Source organism: Sarcophilus harrisii, chromosome 6 (genome assembly GCF_902635505.1).
Source record: "Sarcophilus harrisii chromosome 6, mSarHar1.11, whole genome shotgun sequence".
Classification (NCBI taxonomy): Eukaryota; Metazoa; Chordata; class Mammalia; order Dasyuromorphia; family Dasyuridae; genus Sarcophilus; species Sarcophilus harrisii.
Window position 1 is genome coordinate 246,594,995 of NC_045431.1, and position 23,766 is coordinate 246,618,760.

General features: G+C 39.8%; 1 protein-coding gene across 4 annotated transcripts in view; it reads right to left on the reverse strand.

Moving 5' to 3' along the window:
* Positions 1-23,766, reverse strand: part of STX3 (syntaxin 3) — a 46,976-nt gene that overhangs the window by 12,996 nt on the left and 10,214 nt on the right. For all 4 annotated transcript variants that reach the window (XM_031943084.1, XM_031943083.1, XM_031943082.1 and 1 more), the window contains exons 2-5: positions 18,064-18,144; positions 4,042-4,141; positions 3,005-3,079; positions 2,025-2,092 (exon numbers count right to left, since the gene is read on the reverse strand). In XM_031943084.1, coding sequence (XP_031798944.1) covers positions 2,025-2,092; positions 3,005-3,079; positions 4,042-4,141; positions 18,064-18,144 — 324 coding nt within the window. The remainder of the gene's footprint in view (positions 1-2,024; positions 2,093-3,004; positions 3,080-4,041; positions 4,142-18,063; positions 18,145-23,766) is intronic.

A 23,766-nucleotide genomic window follows, 5' to 3' on the forward strand; every position in this document is an offset into this window, starting at 1 on the left:
GTTACCTCCACCCCGATCTAGGGATTCACTCCCAATCCAAAATTCTCGTTTTCTAATTTCTCCCCCAACCCATCTTACACAGAGCTTGCAGAATAATGGTCCTCAAAATAAGTTATCATACTTTAAAAAAAAAAAAAAAAAGCTACCGTGGCTCCCTAGAACTTAGAAAATCAAGTCAAGATAAAAGTGAGCATTCACAAAAGTGCTTGACAAATAATATTAATTAATCAGATCCTCACAACCCTGGAAGGCAGCTTCCATTATTATCTCCTACTACAGATGAAGAAAAATAAGGCAGATGGCTACCCAAAGTCATATGGCTAATAAGTCTATGGGGTAACATTTGAACTGAGGTCTTGAATCCAAGTTTAGCGCTCTATCCACTGAGAAACCAGGATCCCAAATGCAGAGTTGGAAGGACCTTCTGAGGCTTAGTCCAATCCCCTCATTTTACATTTGAGAAAAGTGAGGGTCAAGAAGATCCACTGACATGTAAAACATCATTTGAGTGGGACTACATTTGAACTCAAATCTCCAGACTTCTTGTCCAGCCTTCTTGTCTTAACCTGACAGTTCTATGCTCCTAGCTCAGAGATCCAGCCTCACTTTATCCAATATCATCTCTGACTACACCAGAAACTCAGAGAGAACTCTTCTCAGTTTATCAAAAGTTTTCAGACTCTTGATCTAGAATTTTGGAGTTCTTAATTGGAAGTCCATGAACTTAAAAAAAAAAAAAAAAAAGACTATTAATAACTAAACAAATTATACTGAACTCATTTTGATAAATTAATTTAGATATAATTTATGTATTGTTTAATACGTATCTAGATATATTTATTATTTAATGTAATATTACACATACCCATGCACATGTGTATATATTTAGGCAGCTAGGTGGCACAGTGGATCCACCTACAATCAGGACGACTTATCTTCATGAGTTCAAATCTGGTCCAAACATTTACTAGCTATGGGACCCTGAGCAACTCAATTAACTGTTTGCCTCAATGTATTCATCTGTAAAATAAGCTGGAGAAGGAAAAGGCAAGCCACTCCAGTGTCTTTGCTAAGAAAATCCTAAATGGGGTCTCAAAGAATCAGACATGATTGAAAAATGATTGAAGAACAACTGAATTATATAGTTATATAATTTATATATAATATATAAATATTTATACTGATTAATTTCTGTATAAGTGATTTCCTCTGTAATCCTCATTTACTTTTTGCTTATTATAACCACGCTTCTGAGAAGGGATCTCCAGGCTTTCCCCAGACCACCAAGGAGTCCAGAACATGAAAAGATTAAGAGCTCCCACTTTAGAGAAAATCCTCTACATCTTCCATGGCACATGCCCTTATCACCCCAGCTCCTACTGACTTCTCCCTTCCAGTCCTACAGTATTTATTATGATCTCCCAAAACATTCTATTTATTGTTCTTCAATTCAGATCTTGGCTCTTTGCCAGTTCTGTTAGCTAGGTGACTTTGATACATCACTTCATGTCTCTGGGACCCCAGCACCTCCTTTTTTATAATAAGGAACCAGATTATTTAGGTCACTTCTAAGATCCCTTCCAACTCTAAAGCCTACAAATACCCTCTGAACTCTGTGATTGCATCCTTCCCAAACTTTGGGCCTTCCTTCTGAGACTACCCCCACTTATCCTGAATATATTTTGTTAATCCATATCTTGCTTACATATATTATTGTTTTCCCCATTACAATGACAAGGACTGTTTGTTTTTTGCCTTTCTTAGTATCCCCAACCCTCAGCATGGTGCCTGGCAAACAATAGGTGTTTAATCAATGCTAGGCTAGTTGACTTTAAGTGTTCTCCAGTTGCTGCATGTAGGCAAATCGAATCCCCTTGACCAGATTATAAACACCTTAAGGACAGGGACTATATATTTCTTTTATTTCTCCATCACCTCGCATAGGGTTAAGTCCCCACAAATATTCAAGTGAAAACTGTCTGATTTATCCCATGAGAGCAAAGGCAAGAAGCTAACCACTGCACCTGGGACTTCCGAATCCGCAGATCTGCCGACGACCGCACCTCATCTTGTTCGATGTGCCTCTCCATGTCTGGAAATGGATCAGAGAGTTATTGAATTTCCAAGTTAAAGGGATCTCACGGGCCATGTAACCCAACTGACACCAGAAAAATAACTGTCTTTGCAATAAAACAAGTGGGCATCCAGACTTTTCCAGAAGCCCCCAATTGGAAGAAATTCCCCACCTCCCAAGGCAGTCCGTTCTGCTTCTGGACAACTCTCCTCAAAATAAGCTTTTCCTCAAAAGCTTAAATCTGCCTTTTTGAAACTTCTTCCCATTTTCCTACTTTTTCCCTCTTAGTCCAGGAAAATAATTCTAACTCTTGTTCCACATCATAATATTTTCAAATCAGCTCTCATCAGCACTCTCCCAACCAAATGTCTCATCCTTTCCAACCCAAACAAATTCTTTCAACCAATCCTCATGCGGCATGAACCAAAGAGCCTTCATTTCCCTAGCTACCCCACCCTAGATGCTCTCCAGTTTATCAATGGACTTTATAAACCGTGGACATGTTCTATAAGGTTACAAGACAACAGAACTCTCCCCAGCCCAAACAACTGTCACTAGAATAAAAGTGCTCCAGAACAAACCCCAGATCAAGTCATGTCCTCCCGCAGTGAGAAATCATGTCATCTCCCAGAGCAGCACCACCTCAAATTAAATAGTCCCATCGTCATCTGTCCCTCTAGCACACCCACCATGATGCCATCAACAAAGTGCTCCTGTGCCACACAAGGGGATGTAGGAAGTTACATGCAAAAAGTCCCTGGGAAAGAAAGGCTGAGGGGGAAGACAAGAAGCAATTCCCAGAAATACAGATCAGTCAAGAAACAGAGGGTTAATGGGGAGGGAGACACAGTCGGCCGTGAGCAGGGTCCCAAGAGTGGGAAAGGAAGTGCTTAGAAATCAGAAGGGTCTCAGAGATGGTTTCTTTCTTACTCTTTAGCTTGTTCCGGACACTGTTGGCCATTTTCTTAATATCCGCCGTTAGCTGTTCCAGGTCATCCTTTGTTTCTGAGGACACAGAGGCAGGGGAAAAAAATTTGGAGGGGAAGGAGTTGTTTGTGGATGTAAGAAGCATCAGTGGAGAAAAGCTGGAGCTCAGTGTACCCCAGAAACCCAAAGTGTTCATCACAAGAGCTTGAGAAAAGGGTCCTCAGTAATCAATAATCCTGGCTCCTCATTTAATACCCAGAGAAGGAAAATGATTTGACTGAAATTATGCAGACATGAAAGAACCAAGAAGAGGAGATGTTACTCATGAACCATGACTGGTTCTATCTCTATGACTATATTACCCTGGACAGGTCACATCCTTCTTTTGGGATCAGCTTCCTTCTTTGTAATTATGAAGGGGTGAGATCAGATAAACCTTAAGATTCCCTCTAACTCTAAATCTAGGATTCCCTGATTCCAAAATCTATAATATTGTCATAAGCACTTTGGTTCAAAGGAAACATAAATTTTGGTCCCTGGTCTCAAGAATTCACAATCAATTCAGAAAAGGAAGACAAATACACTAATTATTTTTCATAATTAAGTATTAAAAACTGTCATTTTGACTGGGAACATTTTAGAAGTTCTGCGAAGGAAGGATTCTAGGAGAGCTGGAATAGTTAGGAAAACTTCATGGAAAAGGCAGGATTGATTTGGGCTTTGGAGAATGGCTCATATTTGGATTAACTAGGACGATGCTAACAAACTGAGGTGGGAGGAGTAAAGGGATTTAAAAAAAAAAAATCACAGATGGGAAAGCACTATAGCCCATATGAGGGAGAAACAGCAGGAAGCTTGTCTGCCAGAAGATGGATATTAAGTGAGTGATGGAGACAAGTTAAACGAGTAGAAAAGAGCCAGAAGGGGACTATAAGGTAGAAGATGCTATTCATATAATCATTAAGCCAGCAGCACCTGTTGTGACTTGACCAGGTAGAAAGAAACACTTCGTAGTGAATCAGTTCTAGGTGAATACTCACTTGGTTCTGGGATTGGTGCTGAGAGGATGATGCTGTAAAGTTTCTTAGCTCCTTCCACGTTCTCTGCGATCTTGTCGATGTTGAGCCGTGTTTCCTCAATCTTGAAAGATAGGGAGAAATACCCTTGTTATTGACAAGACAACTGTTGAATTCTTCTTAGTTTCCTCTTGAGTCCACTCTTTTTTCTTAGTTCTGTCAAGGTAGGAATAATTAAGTGGATCTTGGAATGGCCAATGAATGTGCCTTCCAAGGGTTCTGGAGTCCCTTGTATCTTCCTATTCATTACCAGTGGAGCCAAGTAGTTTGGGAAAAGTTAAACTTGCAGTTGGAATATTTAAGCTAGGCTCAAGCAGACAGATCCAAAGAAAGAATAGAGCAGGGGTTCTTAACCTTATATAATGACTGGATCCCTTAGGCCATCTGCTGCTGATGCCCCTGGACCCTGTTTCAGAATGTTCTTAAATAACCAAAAGTGCCAAGTTGAGTCAGAGTTTAATGAAAAATAAAGATGTCCATGTTTTTCCCATCCAAGTTCACAGACACCCTCCTCAGCCCCAAAATCTATCCAAGGACTCCTTCAGGAGAACCTCAGGACTAGAAGTATCTAAAAAGATGAAGCCACAGGGAGGGATGATACATTGTCACATCTGGAGGATCTGATCTCAAAATCCAACTCTACCATTTACTAGCCAGATGTTCTCTCTGGATCTCAGTTCCCTCACCTGAAAAATGAAAAACTTAAGACTAGATCAGGGGTCCTCAAACTTTTTAAATAGGAGGCCAGTTTACTGTCTCTCAGACTGTTGGAAGCCGGACTATAGTAAAAACAAAAACTTTGTTTTGTGGGCCTTTAAATAAAGAAACTTCATAGCCCTGGGTGAGGGGGATAATTGTCCTCAGCTGCTGCATCTGGCCCGTGGGTCGTAGTTTGAGGACCCCTGGACTAGATGATCTCTAATCAATCAGTCCCTAAGCCTCTATTAATAAAGTACCAACTCTGCCAATGAGGCAACTGCTGCTCCTGAAGTCTTCCTGAGCACGTACCAGAGATAACAGGCCTATAAACTGGTCATTACACCTTGGAAATCATGCTCCTGGGGGCATGAACTGGGTGATTATTTGGCCTCTGCACATTCCTGAACCTGATTGCACAAATACAAGGTTATGAAATATTCAAGTAACATTCTGTCCTTGGGATGTTAAGTGTCATGAGACAGTCCTGAAACTAGCTAGTGAGCCCCCAGAAAGGCTGTGTGTGTATCTGTCTGTCTCTGTGTGTCTCTCTCTATAGATAGATAAATACATGTCTGCCTATCTCTGGTTTTTTTGTCCCTCTGTCTCCTTGTAACAAGATATAGGAGCCCAACACTATACTCTCATGTAGTCCAAAATCATGGGTGAAGACACAAAGAGAACTGATCCAACCATTTCCCTAATGGACATACGATAGACCAAAATATCCACAACAGTACTTTTATAGCAAAAACTAGGAAGAAAGAGGGTGCCCATTTTATTGGGTAATAGCTGAATAAACTACAGTATATGAACATAATGAAATATTGCCTCTAGATAAAAGAGGAATGGCATTCCCAAGTAAATAGGACACTGCTCAGGAGTTGAAGTCAAAAAGACCCAGAATCAAATCCTACATAAGACTCTGACTAGTTTTGTGACCCCAGGTTATGCTGAAAGGATTAGACTGAATGACAGTTTAGATCCTTTTTAGCTTCAAATTACTACTCATGAGAGATGATTTCAAAGTATTAAGAGAATCGTTGGAAGACTCGTTGAAATGAACAAACTATATTTAATGGCTATAATAATATAAATGAAAACAATATTAAAAGAGAAATGAATTCAGATTAATTATAACTGTCAGTTTTGACATAAGATCACAGATGATTACACATTTCTCTTGGTAGATGGATGTGAGTATAAGAAATGGAGAGTGGGGAGAAGCATCACATAAGTATAATAACTGCCAATATTTCTATTATGTCTGAAAGTTTGCAAAGTACTTTTGTTCCTCACCATAAGCCATTTTACAGAGGAGGAGACTTAACTTCTCTCAGCTTCTGTTTCCTCCTCAGTAAAAGAGGGAGTATGATTGCACCTACCATTTTTTGGTTGTTGTGAAGCTAAAACGAGAAAATATTGGCAAACCTTAATGCTATGACTGTTACTGCTGTTATGCGATTTTGCTCACAGTTACACAGGTAATGGGGCCATCAGGATCTGAATACAGGTAGATCTGATTCCCAGTGAAGCTCTCTAACCACTAGGTCACCTTGCTACATCTATAGATTTGGAAGGTAGTACATAATACTGGATGTGTGTGGTGACTGCATTGTATAATTTTTTTTTTCCAAATCAGGAGAAACCTCAAAAGAATGGTAGGAGATCTGCAACAGATGACCTCAATTAAAAATCAAGACATTCCACTAACAAAGGTTCAAAAATTGGAGATATTTGTGCCACCATACAAAGGAGCCCAACGTCCCCAACTCCCAAAGAGTGGCTGGCTGCACTATGCATGGAAACAAGAAACAGAAAAGAAATAAATGAAATGAAAGAGCACTACATCTCCTTGGGGCTTATAAAAGCTACAGCCAATTTAAAACACAAAGGCCTCCATCCAGAAATTTATGACCAAAGAAAAACTAGAGATTATTAAATGCAAAATGGATTACTTTGATTACATCAAATTAAAAAGGTTTTGCACAAACAAAATCAATGCAGCCAAAATTAGAAGGGAAGCAGAAAGTTGGGGAAAAGTGTTTCCGATAAAGTCCTCATTGCTAAAACATATAAAGAACTGAATCAAATTTATAAGAATACAAGTCAGTCCCTAATTGTTAAATGGTCAAAGAACAAGAGCAGACAATTTTCAGATAAAGAAATTAAAGCCTTCAATAGTCATATTAAAAAATGTTCTAAATCATTATTGATTAGAGAAATGCAAATTAAAACAACTCTGAGGTGCCACCTCGCACTTATCAGATTGGCTAAGATGACAGGAAAAGATAATGGTAAATTTTAGAGGGGATATGGGAAAACTGGAACACTAACACATTATTGGTGGAGTTGTGATCTGAATTTCCATTCTGGAAAGCATAGTGAAACTATTGCTAAACTGTGCATACCATTTGATCCAGCAATGCCATGACTGGATCTGTATCCCAAAGAAATCACAGAAGAGGGAAAAGGACCCAGAGTAGCAGCTCTTTTTGTGGCAACAAAGAATTGGAAAATGAGTGCATGCCCATCAATTGGGGAATGGTTGAATAAGTTATGGTGTATGAAAGTAATGAAATATTACTGTTCTATTAAAAATGATAAACAGGCTGATTTTGGAGAGCCCTAGATTTGAACTGATTGATACTGAGTAAAATAAGTAGAATCAGGAAAACATCGTACACAGCAACAGCAAGATTGTGCCATGATCAACCATAATAGATTTGGTTCTTCTCAGCAATGGAAAGTGAAATCTGCATTCAAAGAGAGAACTATGGAGACAATGTAAATCAACACGCTATGTTCACTTTTTTTTCCGCCTCTTTTTTTTCTCATGGTTTGTTCTGATTTTTTTCTCCCAATATAATTCATATAGAGATATGTAAAGGAAAAAAAAGTGAATGTCCATGTATAACAACAAAAAAAATTAGTTTTACATGTAACTAGGGGAAATATATATATATATATATATAATATATATATATATATATATATTTTTTTTTTTTAAATTTAAACAAAAGCAAAAACCAATGGCTCCATCCCTTTCTCCCTTCTAGCGTGTGACACATCCTACTTTTGTGGGACACATCCTACTTTAAGAGCTTCCTCTCCTTCTGACTCCCTGCAAGGTTACCTATAAAGTGACAGAAACAAAAAAAGGTTGAGGATCTGTCATAGCATCAGTACATCACCATACTGCTTGAGTATCTGCACAGAAAAGGCCCTCCCCAAAAGCACCTGTCAAGGATATTATGGTGATAATTCCTTTTGTATCTTGATTACATTAGGTGGTCCCTGAGGCGCTTTTAAATTCTCTCAGAGTCTATGAATGAATCATTCCACCTGGATCTTTCCACCTATTCTCTATCATTTAGAATATAGTCTTTAAGACATTCAGGGTCCAAAAATTCATCCCCTGTTTTTTGTTCTGACTTTTGTTTCACCACATGACAAATGTGGAAATATGTTTTAAATGACTGTACATGTTCAACATATCAGAATGCTTGCTGTCTTGGGAGGGGGGAAATAAAGGGGAGAGGGAGAAAAAATTTGGAACTCAAAATCTTACAAAAGTAAATGATGAAAAGTATCTTTAAATTGTAATTGGAAAAATAAAATACTATTAAAGCAGGGGAAAAACTACATCCCTGCCATCGAAATAGTGATGATATTCTCCAGACTGAGCTGGAATGTTCTAGTCAGTGCACTTCTAGGCCTCCACACAATACCTTTCCGGATGACTGAGTCTGCCAATGCTCTCATCTTGCTGGCGTGGTCTTTGTGGACCTAAGGTCATTTCATCAACAAGTATAGGGAGCAAAGTAACTTTCGTGAAGATGAAACAAATCTAGTTTTCCTAATTCTCAAGCTGGTATCCCATCTACTGAATCCCAGTACCCTAACTAGTGAACCCCACCACCTTTCCTCCTTGTCATTGCTTGACAGGACCTTCAAGGGTCTATTGGGAACCCAACTCAGTTTCCCCCATGGTTGAGTCCAATCCAAAGATAATCTCTTTAAGCTCATTTCACCATCCCTCTTTTCACAAAATCCAAGCACTATCAACATTAAAAATGACATGTTTGGGGTTATAATGAGATCAAAAGTCATAGGCTGGGCCTACTGAATGGATTAGTTTTCTCAGAAAACCTCTAAAATGTATTTCCCTGGGCCTACAGGTTGACAACAGCTGGAGGATAATAAGAGAGTATTAGATTTGGAGTCAGACTTAGCTTTCTTAGATTTTTCTAGTTGTATAAGTCAGGGAAATTTCCTTCCTCTCACTGAACTAAGGTTTTCTCCAGATCTAACTTCCCTGACCCCTTGAATTTTGGAGCTAGAAACCCCTTGGTGACCACCCAGTACAACAAAGTACCTAGCATATAGTAGGTACTTAATAAATGCTTGTTGATTTACTGGCCAAAAGGGAGGGTCTGCTGTACTAAACTGAAGTTCCTGGTGACCACATATTCAGGGAGACTAAATGCTTAATGAAGCAAACTTTAGTCAACATTTGATGAATGGAGGTAATTCTGCTTAAGGTGAATTTACAGCACTCCTTTAATCTCAATACCTTTCCCAATTACAAAATTATTTCCCAGAATTTGTAAAAGACTCTGTTGGCAGCCCCAGTTGTCCCCACCTGAACAACATTTTAATAGGCTCCACAGTACCACATGCATAAGGGTTCCAGTTCCATAGATACCAGCTAATTAGACTTCTGCTCTACAGAAAGGACCAATGAAAAAACTCATCTCTGCAGCTATATATGCTTTCCTAACCAAAGATCTCAACAGTCTCATTCTCTCTTGAGATAGCACGGTATAGTAAAGAAAAAACAGATTTACAGTCAAGAGAATCTGCTTTTGAATTTTATACTCAGACCAGGATAGAAATAAAGAGATGGCTGGCCCCATCTAGCCCCCAGGCACTACAAGAATACTTTAACTCCATGTATCTGTAAAATATAGGGCAACTAAGTAGACAGAATGCAGTGTTTGGAGTCAGGAAGACCTGAATTCAAATTCAACCTCAGACACTGACTAGCTATTCAATCCTGAACAAGTCACCCTGTCACTTTGCCCTATTTACCTCTGTTTTCTCATCTATGAAATGAGCTGGAGAAGGAAATGGCAAACCATTCGGGTCTGTACCAAAAAAATTCCAAATGGGGTCACAGAAGTCAGACATGACTGAAATGACTGAACAATAAAAACAAGATCCAACCAACTCTAATTCTAGAATCCTACGATCCCCCTTTGCCTAGCTAGCACTTTTATGTGTTTTTTCTTTATTTCACTGGCGTGAGGAGCCCCCTCTACCAGAGCAGAGAAAATTGCTCCCTAACTGATTATGTTCCAAAGCTGCTGTGTCCCTTCCAAGACCACAGTTCCTGCTTAGGGTCAGTCACAACCACTATGAATCAGAGGCGAGATCAGAAACTAGGTTTTTCCCAACTCTGAAGTGAGCCTGCCAGCCATGACGTCATGTTGCCTTTTCTTCTTCAACATTATCTTCAGCAGCAGCAACAGCAACAGCATCTTCACTGTTTCTTTTCATTTTTTTCCTTTTTTAACTCAACAAAAAATCCTTTATTCTCAAAAGGCAAAGAAAGAATACTAATCATATAAGATTCTGCCTGTATCTTCTCTTCTCATGTGTATACTTCAACGGCAGCAGCATCTTCACTTTTTCTTTCTTCTCTTTTTTTTTTTCCTTTTTTAACTCTTAACAAAAAAAAATCCTTTACTCTCAAAAACAAAGAAAGAATACTAATTATATAACATTCTGCCAGCAAATCTTCTCTTCTCACATTTAGATTGGGAGCTTCTTGAGGCAGAGACTATTTTTTGCCTTTCTTTGATACCCAGCACTTAGCACAGTTCCTGGGACACAGTAGGTATTTAATAGATGATGCTGACTGATTTTGATTTTCAGTGAAACTGAAATCCACAGAAACCTGGGGGAAATTCCTATGACTATCCTGTTTTGTTGTTTTTAACATTTAAAGGTCTGTAAACTATTGCACAGAAAAACCAATTGACAGCTTTTTGCAACTAAATAAATGTACTGTTACATACCCCAATCTGCCACAGTCTGAAAGCCTTATAATTATTAAACTACTTGCAATTGCTCTTGACCTTCCCTGGGAAGTCATCACAGGCCACCTCCGGAAGTCACTTAAGCAAAAGCAAATCCCTCAGACTTCATTTTAATGTTTGCCCCATGGAACTTATTATAACACACATTACCCTAATCACTGCCCTCATCAAGATGGGCAAGAGTAGATCATTCCCAAAGACCTTGTCTCTGCCCTAAGGAGCCAATTAGGGAGGGGCTCTAATTAGGAAATGGAAGTCCATAATTTACTGCTCAGGAAAGGAGGCTGATCGCCCTGCGGTGCAGCACAGAAGTCTTCCAAGAAGACCAGGAGAGAGGAGATGCTTTTTAGCTGACAGGGCAGGCCTCCCACATGGCTCATTTTGCAATGGAAGCGACCTTGGCTTCTTGGAGACTATGGCAGCCAAGCCTAAAGTCTGCCAGGTCTGAGCTAAACTGTTTGGCCGTTTTCCAAAGACCAATCTCATTAATTGCAAGAAGGCTCATAATCTGAATGTCAGTCACCAGATAGGAAGGGAGCGGGTGTTTGGGGGGACTTTGGCCAGAGCAACTCTCAGAACTCAGTAACCAAGTCATGGCAGAGCTGGGAGCTGTGTCGGAAGTAAGAGCACCCCCAGGGATGAAACTGATTCAGTGAACACTAAGTTTGGAGTCAGGGGAGCTGAGTTGAAATCCCAGTTTGTGGCACTCACTACTGGAGTGAACTTGACAGAGACACACTGGCTCATTGTCTATCAGGGTCCTTTTCTGTAAAGGAAGACAAGTGGACTCTGACTTCTAAAGTCCTTTCTCTAAATCAATAAGTCTCTGAAATCTCAGAAGTGAAGTAAATCTATATAACAGATGGAGTTAGGAGTGAAAAGAAAGGACAGACAGAGGCTCATGAGAAAAAAAAAAAATTGGAGTTTTCATTGTTTCTCCAAATATCCCTAATGCTGTAAGCTATCCCACTGTGGAGTTAGGACTGGACAGTTCTACCGGAGCACAACAGGATGCTAGGATTAACAGCTAGAAGGAACAACCCCCTCACTTAGCTCAGGGAGAAGGTGCTTAACAGTAATCCACATCTGGCTCACAAAACAACAGACCTATGGGCATAAAGGGTACATGGGAGCCAAAACTTGAACTCGTCCCCTCCTCCTCCCCCCACTCCAAATACAGCACTCGTTTCGTTACCTTGAACCATTTCTCACAGCAATTCATTTTTCAGATTCCGACATTTTTTCCTTGTTCCAAGAACTTCTAATCTCCAAGGGGAGTTTCCAAATCAATTCCACACCATGATTGCTCAAGGAAAATGAAATACATTCAAAAATTGGGAAATAGTGTGGCAGAAACTAGGCCTTGAACAACAGCTAACACCCTATACCAAGATAAAGTCAAAATGGGTTCATGATTTAGACATAAAGGATGATACTATAAGCAAATTAGGAGAATGAGGGACAGTCAGATTTGTGGAGAAGAGAGGAATTTATGGCCAAAAAAGAACTAGAACACGTTATGAAATGCAAAATGGATAATTTTGGTTATAGTAAATTTAAAAGGTTTTTTAATTTAACATAACCAAGATTTGTACAAACAAAATTAATATAGACAAGATTAGAAGGGAAGCAGAAAGCTGGGGGAAAATTTATATATGAAATATAAGTGAGGGGGCTTGTGAAAAGATATAGTATGGCATTGAGGGGACTCCAATCCCACCTGTCTGAAGGTGATGGGGCTGAAAAAGGAGAAGTGGAATAGAGACAACAGCACAGACAAACATCATTTCCAAAGGAATTTTAAACAATGCAAATTAATTGGGTCTATCTTTTTAGTTAGAAAATGTTTGATCTCACTTCCAAGCAGTCAATACATTTACTCAACAAGCTTTGATTAAACATTTACTACATTACAGTCACTGTGCTAAGTGCTAGGACTTCCAAAAAAAAGTTCCCTGTCTCAAAATGCTGATATTCTAATAGGAGAGACAACATGTACACATGTGAACATAATACATATAACATGTATGCATGTGTAATACATATATAGCATTTAGTTATATATAAAATATATACATAGCAGATGAATGGTCATCTCAAAGGGAAGGTTTTAGAAATTAAAAGACCAGGAAAGGCAGAAAGTGGGACTTGGAACAGAGCTATATACCCAAAGAACAAACTAATTTGAATACAAACTCATTTATCAAACCTTATGAAAAACAATGGTGGAAAATTGTAAGCAGTATTGTCTCAAAAGACAATGAGAAACAGTAAAGGGAAAATCAAGTCTACAGGAGCTTGGTGAAGACCCAATTAAGTCAGAACACGGAGAGGAACTCTGAGAAAGAAACTGGAAGGAGGACAAGAAATAAATAAAATGGGGAAAAGATTTATCAAGACTCCACAGCAATCATTTTTCAACTAATGGCAGACATTTCGATTCAAACAGCATAGTTCTTGGCATGTTACATGAGGAAATATTAATTACATTAAAAAAAACAAAAATTGGACCAAGTATATGGGGAGAAGATCCAAACTAAAATTGACAAAAGCTTGACGTCATCGATGGCTCAATCAATACGATCAATAAGAGAAGATACCAAACATCCCGAAGAAATCAGGGACGTTATTAAGAAAAAGTAACCAATAAAATAACAATAACTACAACATCTCTATCTCTATAAAAATCCATATAAGAATAGTCTCCGCGCATGTGGAAGAAATGAAAAAGGAATGGACCCCAGCAAATTGGATGAAAAGACTTTTTGAAGTTGTACAGGATGATATGGAACAATATATTCCACTTCTAGCTCAGAGTACAGTAAGCAAACCAATCCTACCATTCAACATTCATTCTGACTTCCTGTTCAAAATCTCTTTCCTAAACACCATTCATCTCTACATGCTACTTTCCTCTATTAGAACAAAAGCTACTTTAGGACAGAAATTGTCTGCCTTGCTTGTAATTGTGTCATCAGAATTTAGCATACTGCCAGGAACAAAGAAAGCATTTAATAAATGCTTTTTCATTTTGTAACTTATTGTTTTATTTTTTTATTGGTTAAACATATTTAATAACTTTTTCAAACACAGATTTCTTTATGAATCATGTTGAGAGAGAAAAATAAGAACAAAAGGGGAAAACCACAAGAAAGAAAAAAAAAAAAAAAACAAGAAAAAGAAGTGAACATAGCATGTGTTGATTTACATTCAATCTCCACAATTCTTTTTCTGGTTGCAAATGGCATTTTCTATCCAAGTTTATTGGGATTGCCTTGGAAATTCATTAATTTATTGCACAAGGCCACATAATTAGTGCTGGTAATTTCCACTTTATATCTCTGGAGCTTCATTGTGTGATATTGGACTACAAACACAAGTCATAGAATCACAGAATCTCTGAATTGGAAAAAATAATTTCGTCCAACACAAACAGAACCAAAAAGTCACTCTACCACACCCCTCCCAAACCCTTGATTGAAGATTTCCAATGAAGACAACCCTCCTGAAGAAGCCCATTCTACTTTATTCCCAGCTCTCAGCACAGTGTCTAGCATACAGTAAGCACTTAATAAATGCTTACTGTCTATAGAATGATAGTTTTCCTCCTATCAAGTATAAATTTGTCTTTTTCCCAACTTCTACCCTTTGTTCCTAGTTCTGCTACTGGGAAAAACCATGCAACTATTCTGGGTCTCTATTTCCTCATCTCTAAAATGACCCTTGTGGCCTGGGTGACCGAGTATAGACAAGCAAGCTCTTCTTCCCGGTCCCACACACGGTCACAGAGTTCAGAGTCTATCTCTTCCGCTTCTCTAGCTTGCTTCCAAGAAGAGATCCAGGTCAGGAGACTTCCTGGTAGGGCAGGTGCCACTGGCCCAGCCTCCTCAGGAGACATCACTCAGCTGTTTCTTATGACTTCTTAATCACACTGTCCAAAGAATGCAATTAACTTAAATACTTTCATTCTTACCCAATAAAAGCCTTCATCTTCCTGCCTCTCCACATTTCCCACAGCTTAGTGCTTTAAATTTACAAAGAAATTTTTTTTTAGCACAAGTAAGTAAAGTGAGCAACAAGAATAGCATTTTTCCCCTTTACAGATTGAAAACTAAGCATCAAGTGTGAATTGATTTGTGAGGGGCCAACTAGAGAGCAGAAGGAGCCAAGATCTCAAGCTAGAAATAACCTCCAAAAGCATCTAGCCCCATTTGACAGTGAGGAGGATAGTAAGGTCCAGGGAAACTAAGTCACCTGCCCAGAGTTCTCAGAGATAGAAATTGAATCCAGGTTCTCTAATTCCAGGGCCATAATCTTTCCATTATACTAAGTGCTCCAACTAAAACACAGACTCCCAAGTCTGCATCTAATGTTCTATTACTTTACAGTGAATTTAATTCAACAGCTGGACTTCTAAATTATATTCATTTCAGGATGCTTGGTTTTCATAAGCTATCTGAAAATCACTACGTTAACAAAGGTCTTTTTGCATGTCAAATATGGATATTTAAACACAGAATATATTTAGATAGCATATATAGAAATACAGAATACAGAAAGACTTTTTTTTTCATTCTTGTAGATTCCTCAATGAATGCAGTTGTCTGAGGACAGTCTCATGGATACACTTAGAATAGCCATGGCCTAGCAGGACATAGCCCAGGCAGGAATTCTCCTCCACCAGAGCAGCAACCTCTCAATCCCTGAACAATCTTGGGTGATCGATTGGAGCTGGTTGAAGAAACCTGTTTTATCTCAGGAGCACCTCCAATGATAAGCAAAGCTTGGGGGCCATATCAAAGGGGGACCTTCCCTCAGAGACTCATGGCAAAGAAACGCCTCATTTCCTGGGATTTACAGCCTTGTCTGGAATGTTCGGGGCCCCATTATCGTGGAGATATCTAGTCCATGAGAAGATAAAGGACCAGTTCATTATGTTCCCTCAGGCAGGTCTATTTAAGAGAAGCCCTTATACCCACGTACCTGGACTTTTCAAAAGGCTTCGGGATGGGAAGAAGCATTTAGCCAAGAAGGTGAGAGAGGTAGAAATGCTAGGAGAAGTAGATGCAGTCCCAAAGTCTCAGTCTGGTGCTAAAAGAGCCCCTTTAATGTGCCATAGAAACATCAGTTACAAGAGACTGCTGCCATTGTTATTTTTGTTGGTCTTTCATTCTTGAAAAGGACCAAGGTCATCAGAAGACTAGCATTTAGATTACGATTTAATTGAGGCAGGAAACCTCAAAGTTGCCATTTTCTTTCTCCTCCAGACTCGTTGGAGTCCATTGAGAAGACATAGATCAGGATAACTGGAAATGACCCAGGGAATCTTGGTCTTTTTAATCCTAAGGACTTTCCCAGGTGTCCCTCTTGTGGGTGGCAAAACCCATTCAGTAGTTTAAGCCCAGATAAGAACTGAGGTAAAAGATGGCCTTGTTGAACTTCCCAAAAGAATCAATCAGGGTTTCTGACCGGAATAGAAACAATTGACATTTAAAATCACTCTGAACCATCAAAACCCCAAAATTGAACAACTGAGTCTTTATAGGCTCCAGGAATAAGAGAGAGGTTTTATTCAAGGAAAAACAGTTGTGGGGAAGGAAGGAGAATAATGATAACAATGTAAAAAAAGAAAGAAGAAAAGCATCAATGAAGCATTTTTAAAATACAAAGAAAAGAAGGAAGTTTAGAAGGGGACAAATAAGCAGGGCACTATTGGCACTATCATATTAAATTTAAAATATTCTTTCCAAAAACAAGTTAAATATAATTTGCAGTTTCAAAGTGATCTGTGATCTCATCAGTTCAGAAACTCCCTCCAACAGACTGAAATTTTTCACGGTTCATAAACAATCCTCTTTTTCTCTTATTCTTTGTATATGGAAACATGTTTGATGTTGGTTTAATTCATCATTTTAAGAAAGAAACCTTTTTAAAATATCTAAGTAACATGGGAAATCAAGATTTGTGGATCTCAAGGAGTGGCTTTTATTTCAATACTTCCACCCATAAATGCTCCAGGATCATCACTAAACAATATTGATAAGTAATAATAATATTAACATTTATATAGCACCTACTAAGTGCCAGGTACCATACTAGACACTTATTATTATCTCATTGGATCCTGACAACAATCATGCAAAGCAGATGCTGTTTTGTCCCCATTTTGCTATCCATTAGCTGCCAAGTGTCTGAGGCTGGATTTGAATACAGATCTTCCTTGACACCATGGCACTCTATCCATTGAACCACCTAGTCTTCACAGGACAAAGTCCAGGGCAGGGCCCAGATGAGTTAACTTTTCTTGAGGCAATAGCTTTCGAGGAAATGGCTCCATACACATGCTTATCAGGAGAAAGAAGTTGGTGTTGCAAAAAAAACCCAAAAAACAGAAAGATGATAGATAACAGGGATGGCTTGACACAAGAGATAAGAACAGACTAGCTAGAAGAATGATTACTAGGGAAAATGGGCCAAAAAAGGTCTTTAGCTTGTTCTCTTGTCTAAGCTACAACAGCAAAAAGATGCTCAAACACAAGCTAGATTGTAAACTTCCTGAAGGCAAGAAGTGTTTCCGCTCTGATTTCTGCACATAAATGCTTGCTGATCTCCAGTTTCTCCCACTCGCACCTTCCCGACTCCTCTTCTCACCAGCCGTGAGGCGCTTTCCTCCCCACTGCACAAATCTAAGGCAAAGATTTCAGAAAAAACAAGCTGACTTTTCCCAGTCCCTATCAGGTCTCCCCTTCCAGACAACAGTTATCTTACAGAGACGCTTCAGGAAGAAGATGGAGTTGCTCTGACCAGGGAAAAGGATGGAAAACTTCCCCAATCAGCCAACACACGCGTCGTGTTTACCCCTACCAGCATCCAACTGGCACGGCCAATGGAAGGCCCGGTTTTACCAAAGGATAGTGGAGAAGGATACACACTTGTGAGCGCAAGGAGGGAAAGTCACCTCCAAAAGAAAATAACATCCTCCCTTTGGGGGCTTCAAAATAAGAATCTCTAATGGGAAAATCTACAGAAACATTTGCCACCAGAGGTTCTGAAGGAAAAGATTGCTCACCAGGAAGATGTCTGGGGCTATCCCCATCATCCCCACTTCACAGATGAGAAAACGGAGACCTAAATGACAATCATGTGACAATCATGTGACAATCAAAGCCAAATCTTCTCTACCCACCTCTGAAAAGAATTCATCCATGAAGGCCGTGTTGTCAATGGCGATCACCTCATCGTCAGCATCATCCTCTGTCAGCTGCTTCTACAAGACAAAATAAGGCACAGAATGAAAAATCACAAGCTTCGGTTAGTCCAGTTCCAAGTAGCACCAACGATACACCAGCTGTCTATACGAGATCACAGACTTCCTCACATTCAGGACAGCATGAGGCAGAGGAAATGAGATTATATTGTTCCCGGCAGGAATTTCCATATTTACAGTGGGAAAGAAAGGAAATTCTTCCTCCAACAACCTTTGAAGATTTCAGCTCTGCTAATCTCATCTACTTCCTCTGCAGAAAAATGAATTTACCTCCAAGATGGATTTCAAAGTTACTTTATTCTGTATATGTTGATCAAAATATGTATTCTCTTTCCTCTGTAAGAATTTAAGCTCTTAGGGAAAAAAGATTGCATTTGGGTCCCCAGCATGTAGTTCGATGTGTATCACTTAGTAGGTGCTTAATAAATGCTCATTGATTTATTAATACGATGCAGGACCTGGACAATTTGGTCACATCAATTTGGTCACATATTCCTATAGATGCTCTGTCTGGGAATGGAATTATCCCTACACACATACATACACACACACATATACACATACACACACACCACACACACACACACAACTGCTAATCATGTAACAAAATCACAGAATCAGAAGGAATCTGAGACATCATCTGGCCCAACCCATTCCTGACCAGGTATCTCCTCTATACAGACTCTAACAAGGTTAGCTATCCTCTGGCGTGATGGAGAGCCCGCCACCTTCCAAGAAAGCTCCTGATAACTTGACTAGGGACAGAGAAGACCCAGTTTCAAACCTCAGCTCTGCTACTGACCACCTGAGTGACCTTGGCGAGCCACTAAACATTTCTGTAATTTAAGGTCCTAATCTCCAATGTGGCAATGAGGGAGGCCGGGACTCGGTCATTTCAGAGCTTCTTCCAGCTCCAGATCTTAAGGCCTAAAATCTGCCTTTCTATCACTTCTATCTCCTAGAACAGAACAGAATATGTTGATCCTTCTTCATATGGAAATCTTTCAAACACTTTAAGCTGGCTAACCCTGCTCCCCTAACTCTCCTCTCCTCCATACCAGCTGACTTCAGGGAGACCAACTTCCCATTGCTGCCCTTAGCCCAGTTATTTTACAGGCCCAAGGTCTCCTAGATGTGACTATTGTTTTAATGAACTTGGGATGTGCTATGGTGGAAGTTAAGACCACTAAAATCCAGAAAAATCCCCTGGGATTCTTTCAGTCCCTCAATCAAGGCCTACCTTGGCCCCTAAGGACCAAGTACTGATTGAACCTGATCACTTTCCAGCAGAAGAAAATAAGGTAAGGCCCAGGTGGGCCCAAAAGACAGAGAATTTGTAGGAAACAACTTCCTTATAAAAGTAGCATTGTCCAATGTCAGGTTTGTTCTACACTAGTCGGATGTCACACTGAGGAAATCACTGTCTTTGGACATCAGGTTTGTCATGTGCAAAATGGAGGTGACAATATTTATCCTACCTAACTCACAGGAAAGTTTGAAAATCTTAACACCCAATAAAAATGGGAGGAATTATTCTTCTACAGTTTCTTTTCAGAACTATGCTGGAGTCAAGAACACCTCAGATACTTACCAGCTGTGTGATTCTGGTTAAATCATTTAAATTGTATCTGACTCAGTTTCCTCATCTATAATAGCATCAATCTCACAGGACTGTTATTAGGATTTATTGAAACAATATATGTAAAGCCCCTCACAAAGTTCCTGGCACATAAGTGCGAGCTACGTAAATGCTTATTCCTTTCTTTTCCCTGTAAGAGAGGGATTCAACAGTGGGGGAAAAAAAAAAAAAAAGGCAGAAATCTTCACTTCCAAAGAAAAGAGGGATGTCTGTCCCTCTTCATGTGGAAAAGGAAACAAGCCAGCTTCATAATAATTTGCTCACAAATATTCAATCATTCAACATTATTGTTGTTATTCACTCGTGACTCTTTGTGATCCCATTTGGGCCTTTCTTGGCAAAGATATTGGAATAGTTTGTCATATCCTTCTCCAGTTTTTGCCATTTCCTTTTCCAGTTCACTTATAGATGAGGAAAGTGAGGCAAAGAGAGTTAAGTGACTTGTACAGGTTCACAGAGTGTCTGAGTCCATATCTGAACTCTGGAAGATGAGTCTCCCTGTCTCTAAGTCTGCCATTCTATCCACTGTACCACATGATTATTTAAAGTGCCTAAATATACTGGGGATGCAAAAAGAAGGCAGTTTCTGTCCTTATAATCTATTGACTGAAATGGACCAGGCTAGGAATCCTCTAAGTACTAGGGTTGCACACCAAAATATAAGGGAAAAAACTTAGGAGTTCCCTGATCCTTCCTAGTTCTAATGTTCTATGTTCTATAGTACCTGCCAGCTCCCACAGTCCATGTTTCCTGTTAGGTCTGACAACCTATGTTCTATATTCCCTCCCAAATCTGACTTTATGATATAGTTTTATCTGTATCTATAAAACAAATATTTCAGTAAGAGACTTGAAGATCCTTCTGGCCAAGCCAGATTTCAAGGGGATGCCAGAAAAATCTAGCCTTCCATTCAAAACAGAAATCAGGCAAGGCACCCAACTGGGGCAAAGCTGGAGAGGTCAGTGAAGGGCCCCTGCCCAGTGGAACCCAGAACGAAAAGGGACAGGGAAGAGGGGAAACCGGTGCTTTGGTGGAGCTAACCCCACTCTTCCAACCCAAGTCAAAGGGATGGCCATCCACAGGCCCCTTCTTCTGAGAGTCACATGAGCTTGAGCCAATTTTGAAAGAGAACTTTATCAAAAGAGAAATTCCCACGTACGTGACTGTCGCTACGGTTACAATGGAAACCTCTCTGACTGAGGCTGGCTTGGCCACAGCTGACCACTTCCCCGCCTCAGCCTCCTGCTGCCTTATCTCGAGAGCCCCAGCTCGCATCCTTTCCAGAAGAGATCACACACTTATCTACATCTGCACAAATCTACCCCTGACTCTGGAAACACCCCTCATCTGCCCACCGAGGACACACTCTGACACACACGATCTTCAGTCTTTTTTACTTCAAAGTTCTGTACAAGATTTAAGACCCGAAGAGTTATAACTAGGAGGGATCTTGGCAATCATCTGACCTGGGGATCCTTAACCTAGTTTAAGTGACTTGATCAGGGTCATATAGCTAGAAAGTATCTGAGACTATTTTTGAATTCACTCTCCCTGACTCCAGAGCCAGTGATCTCTCCACTGCACCCTCTGGCTGCCCCAGATCTCCAATTTTTAAGAATATAAAGACTTAATGCTTTCATTTTACAGATGATGAGCCAATTCTAGAAAGAAAAGTAAAGTGACTTACCCAAATAGAAAAAGAAAAAGCCAAAATTATAACTCGGTTCCTCTGACTTTAGATATCTCACTCTTTTCACTAATTTAGAACCTTCAAAGCCATATTCTGAGCCATTGAGTCCACTTTCCCCCCATTCTCCACAGTAACACTCCAAGGTCTGTCCCTTCCACTTCTGATGCCCTCGGATTGTAGAGCAGAAAGGCCAGGAGCAAAGGCCCAGACTGAACCGGGGTTTCCCAGAAGAGATTCGAGCACTATTCTTTTCCAGCAACAGCAAAGGAGACAACCACAGACGGGAACTCTGGCTCTATGATCTATTCTGCCTGCTCTCTCTATATCCAAGAACATGGCAACTTTTCAATGCCATTCTAAACCCCTCTAGAGCAGGAGTTTTATTTAGTTTTATTATCTCTTTGTACAAATCTTTTGTGTCTAGCACAAGGCTCTCCATTCAGATAATGAATGTTTCCAAAAAATTCATTAAGTCCCTACTATGGACCGAGACCTGTATTAGCAGCTGGTCTTGCTAAGACAAAAACAGAGAAACTTAGATTTCACAAGGGAAAAATAATACACATACAGTGATTGGTGGGTTTGGGGAGATGGGGGTGGGGTTCATTCAACCAAAAAGTATTATTAAGCACCAACTATGTGTCAAGCACTGTAAAATGCAACAATTTCAAATAGTAACAATAACTCAGAGTTTATAAACTGTAATGAGAGGGAAGGGATGGAAAAACAACTGGGGAAAATCATGATCGTGGGGTCAGATATCAGTTAGTCAAAAAGCATTTATTAAGCACGTACTATGTGCCAGGCACTGTGCTAATCACTGGGAATATACCCCCCAAAAGAACAACAGTTCCTGCCCTCAAGATCCTTAAATGGGCAGGTGTGACCTTGGAAGCAGCAAGTTAAATCCTAGCTTGGAAACTAGTTATGAAACTCCATTTCTCTGGGACTCAGTCTCGTCATAATGAAAATCCAAATCTCACTATACAAAGCACTATCTAAATGAGAGCAACTGTTATGGTAGATCTCTCCATTTTATTAATGGGGAAACTGAGGCTCACAAAGAGAGAATGCATTGCTAGTAAGTAGCAGAGCCAGGTTGCCAGCCTTCTTTCCCCTCATTAATGCTCACTCAGTCCTCCCAAGGTCAAAACACCCCTATTTCTTCAGAAATAATTAGCCATTACCCAAGGAGATCAGAGGAGAAGCAAGACACAATGTGGCCAATTAACCCCAAAAGATGCAAGTCCTTGCCAGGATCCCCAAGAAGCCTGAACCTCCTCCCCACCTCGGAGAAAAGGCTCAGCTCAAGCACCCATTCCTTCCTAAAAACTTTCCTAGATATTAGTTGAGTCCACACACACACACACACACACACACACACTCTCTTTCTCTGTCTTTCTGTTCTCTCCTCCCCTCCCCTTTCTTTCCTCTTTTTCACTCTTTCTTTCCTTCTTTTTCCTCTCTTTTTCACTTTCTACTTTTTTTCCTTCTTTCTGTCTCTCTCTCCTCTGTCTGCCTCCCTCCCTCCCTCCTTCTCTCTCTCTGTCTCTATGTCTGTGTCTCTCTCTCTCTCTCTCTCTCTCTCTCTCTCTCTCTCTCTCTTTTCCTCCTTCCCTTCCTCCCTCCCTTCTTCCTCTCTCCAAGCACTAGAATTGTATTTGTCTGTGAACATTTCCCAACCTCCCAGGAGAATATGATTTCCTAGAAAGCAGTAACTGTTTCCCTTTTGTAAGCTTAGTACCCAGTACAATGACCGGTACTAGTACTAGTAGGAAATTCATATCTGTTGACTCACAAATTGATGGGCTTTTACAGCTTAACAGGAGCAATAGGAGATGCCTAAAGAAGTAAATCATAGATTTATTCATAATAATTCTATCTAGAATTTTTATAGACCTACTGGGTGCCTGGTACTGTGTTAAGCACTATTACTATTACTAAGCTATTATTATTCCTATTTAACTGGTGAGGAAATTGAGGAAAACAGGTTAAATGGCTTGGTTAAAGTCATACTGCTAAATAAGTGTCTGTGGCCAGATTTCAATTCAGGACTGCCTGACTCCAAGCCTGCACCATCTTGCTGCCTAGAGTTTAAAGGGATCATTTAGGTCATCCAGTCAAATCTCCTCACTTTACAGATGAGGAAACTGAGGCAAAAAGTGAGTTGTGCAAGATAAGTCTGAGATAAGATTCAAAATCCAATAATCAAGTATTTATTAAAGCTCCTTATATGGGCCAAGTGATGGAGACTAGTAAAGGAAATGGTCTCTATTCTCAAGATGTTGCCATG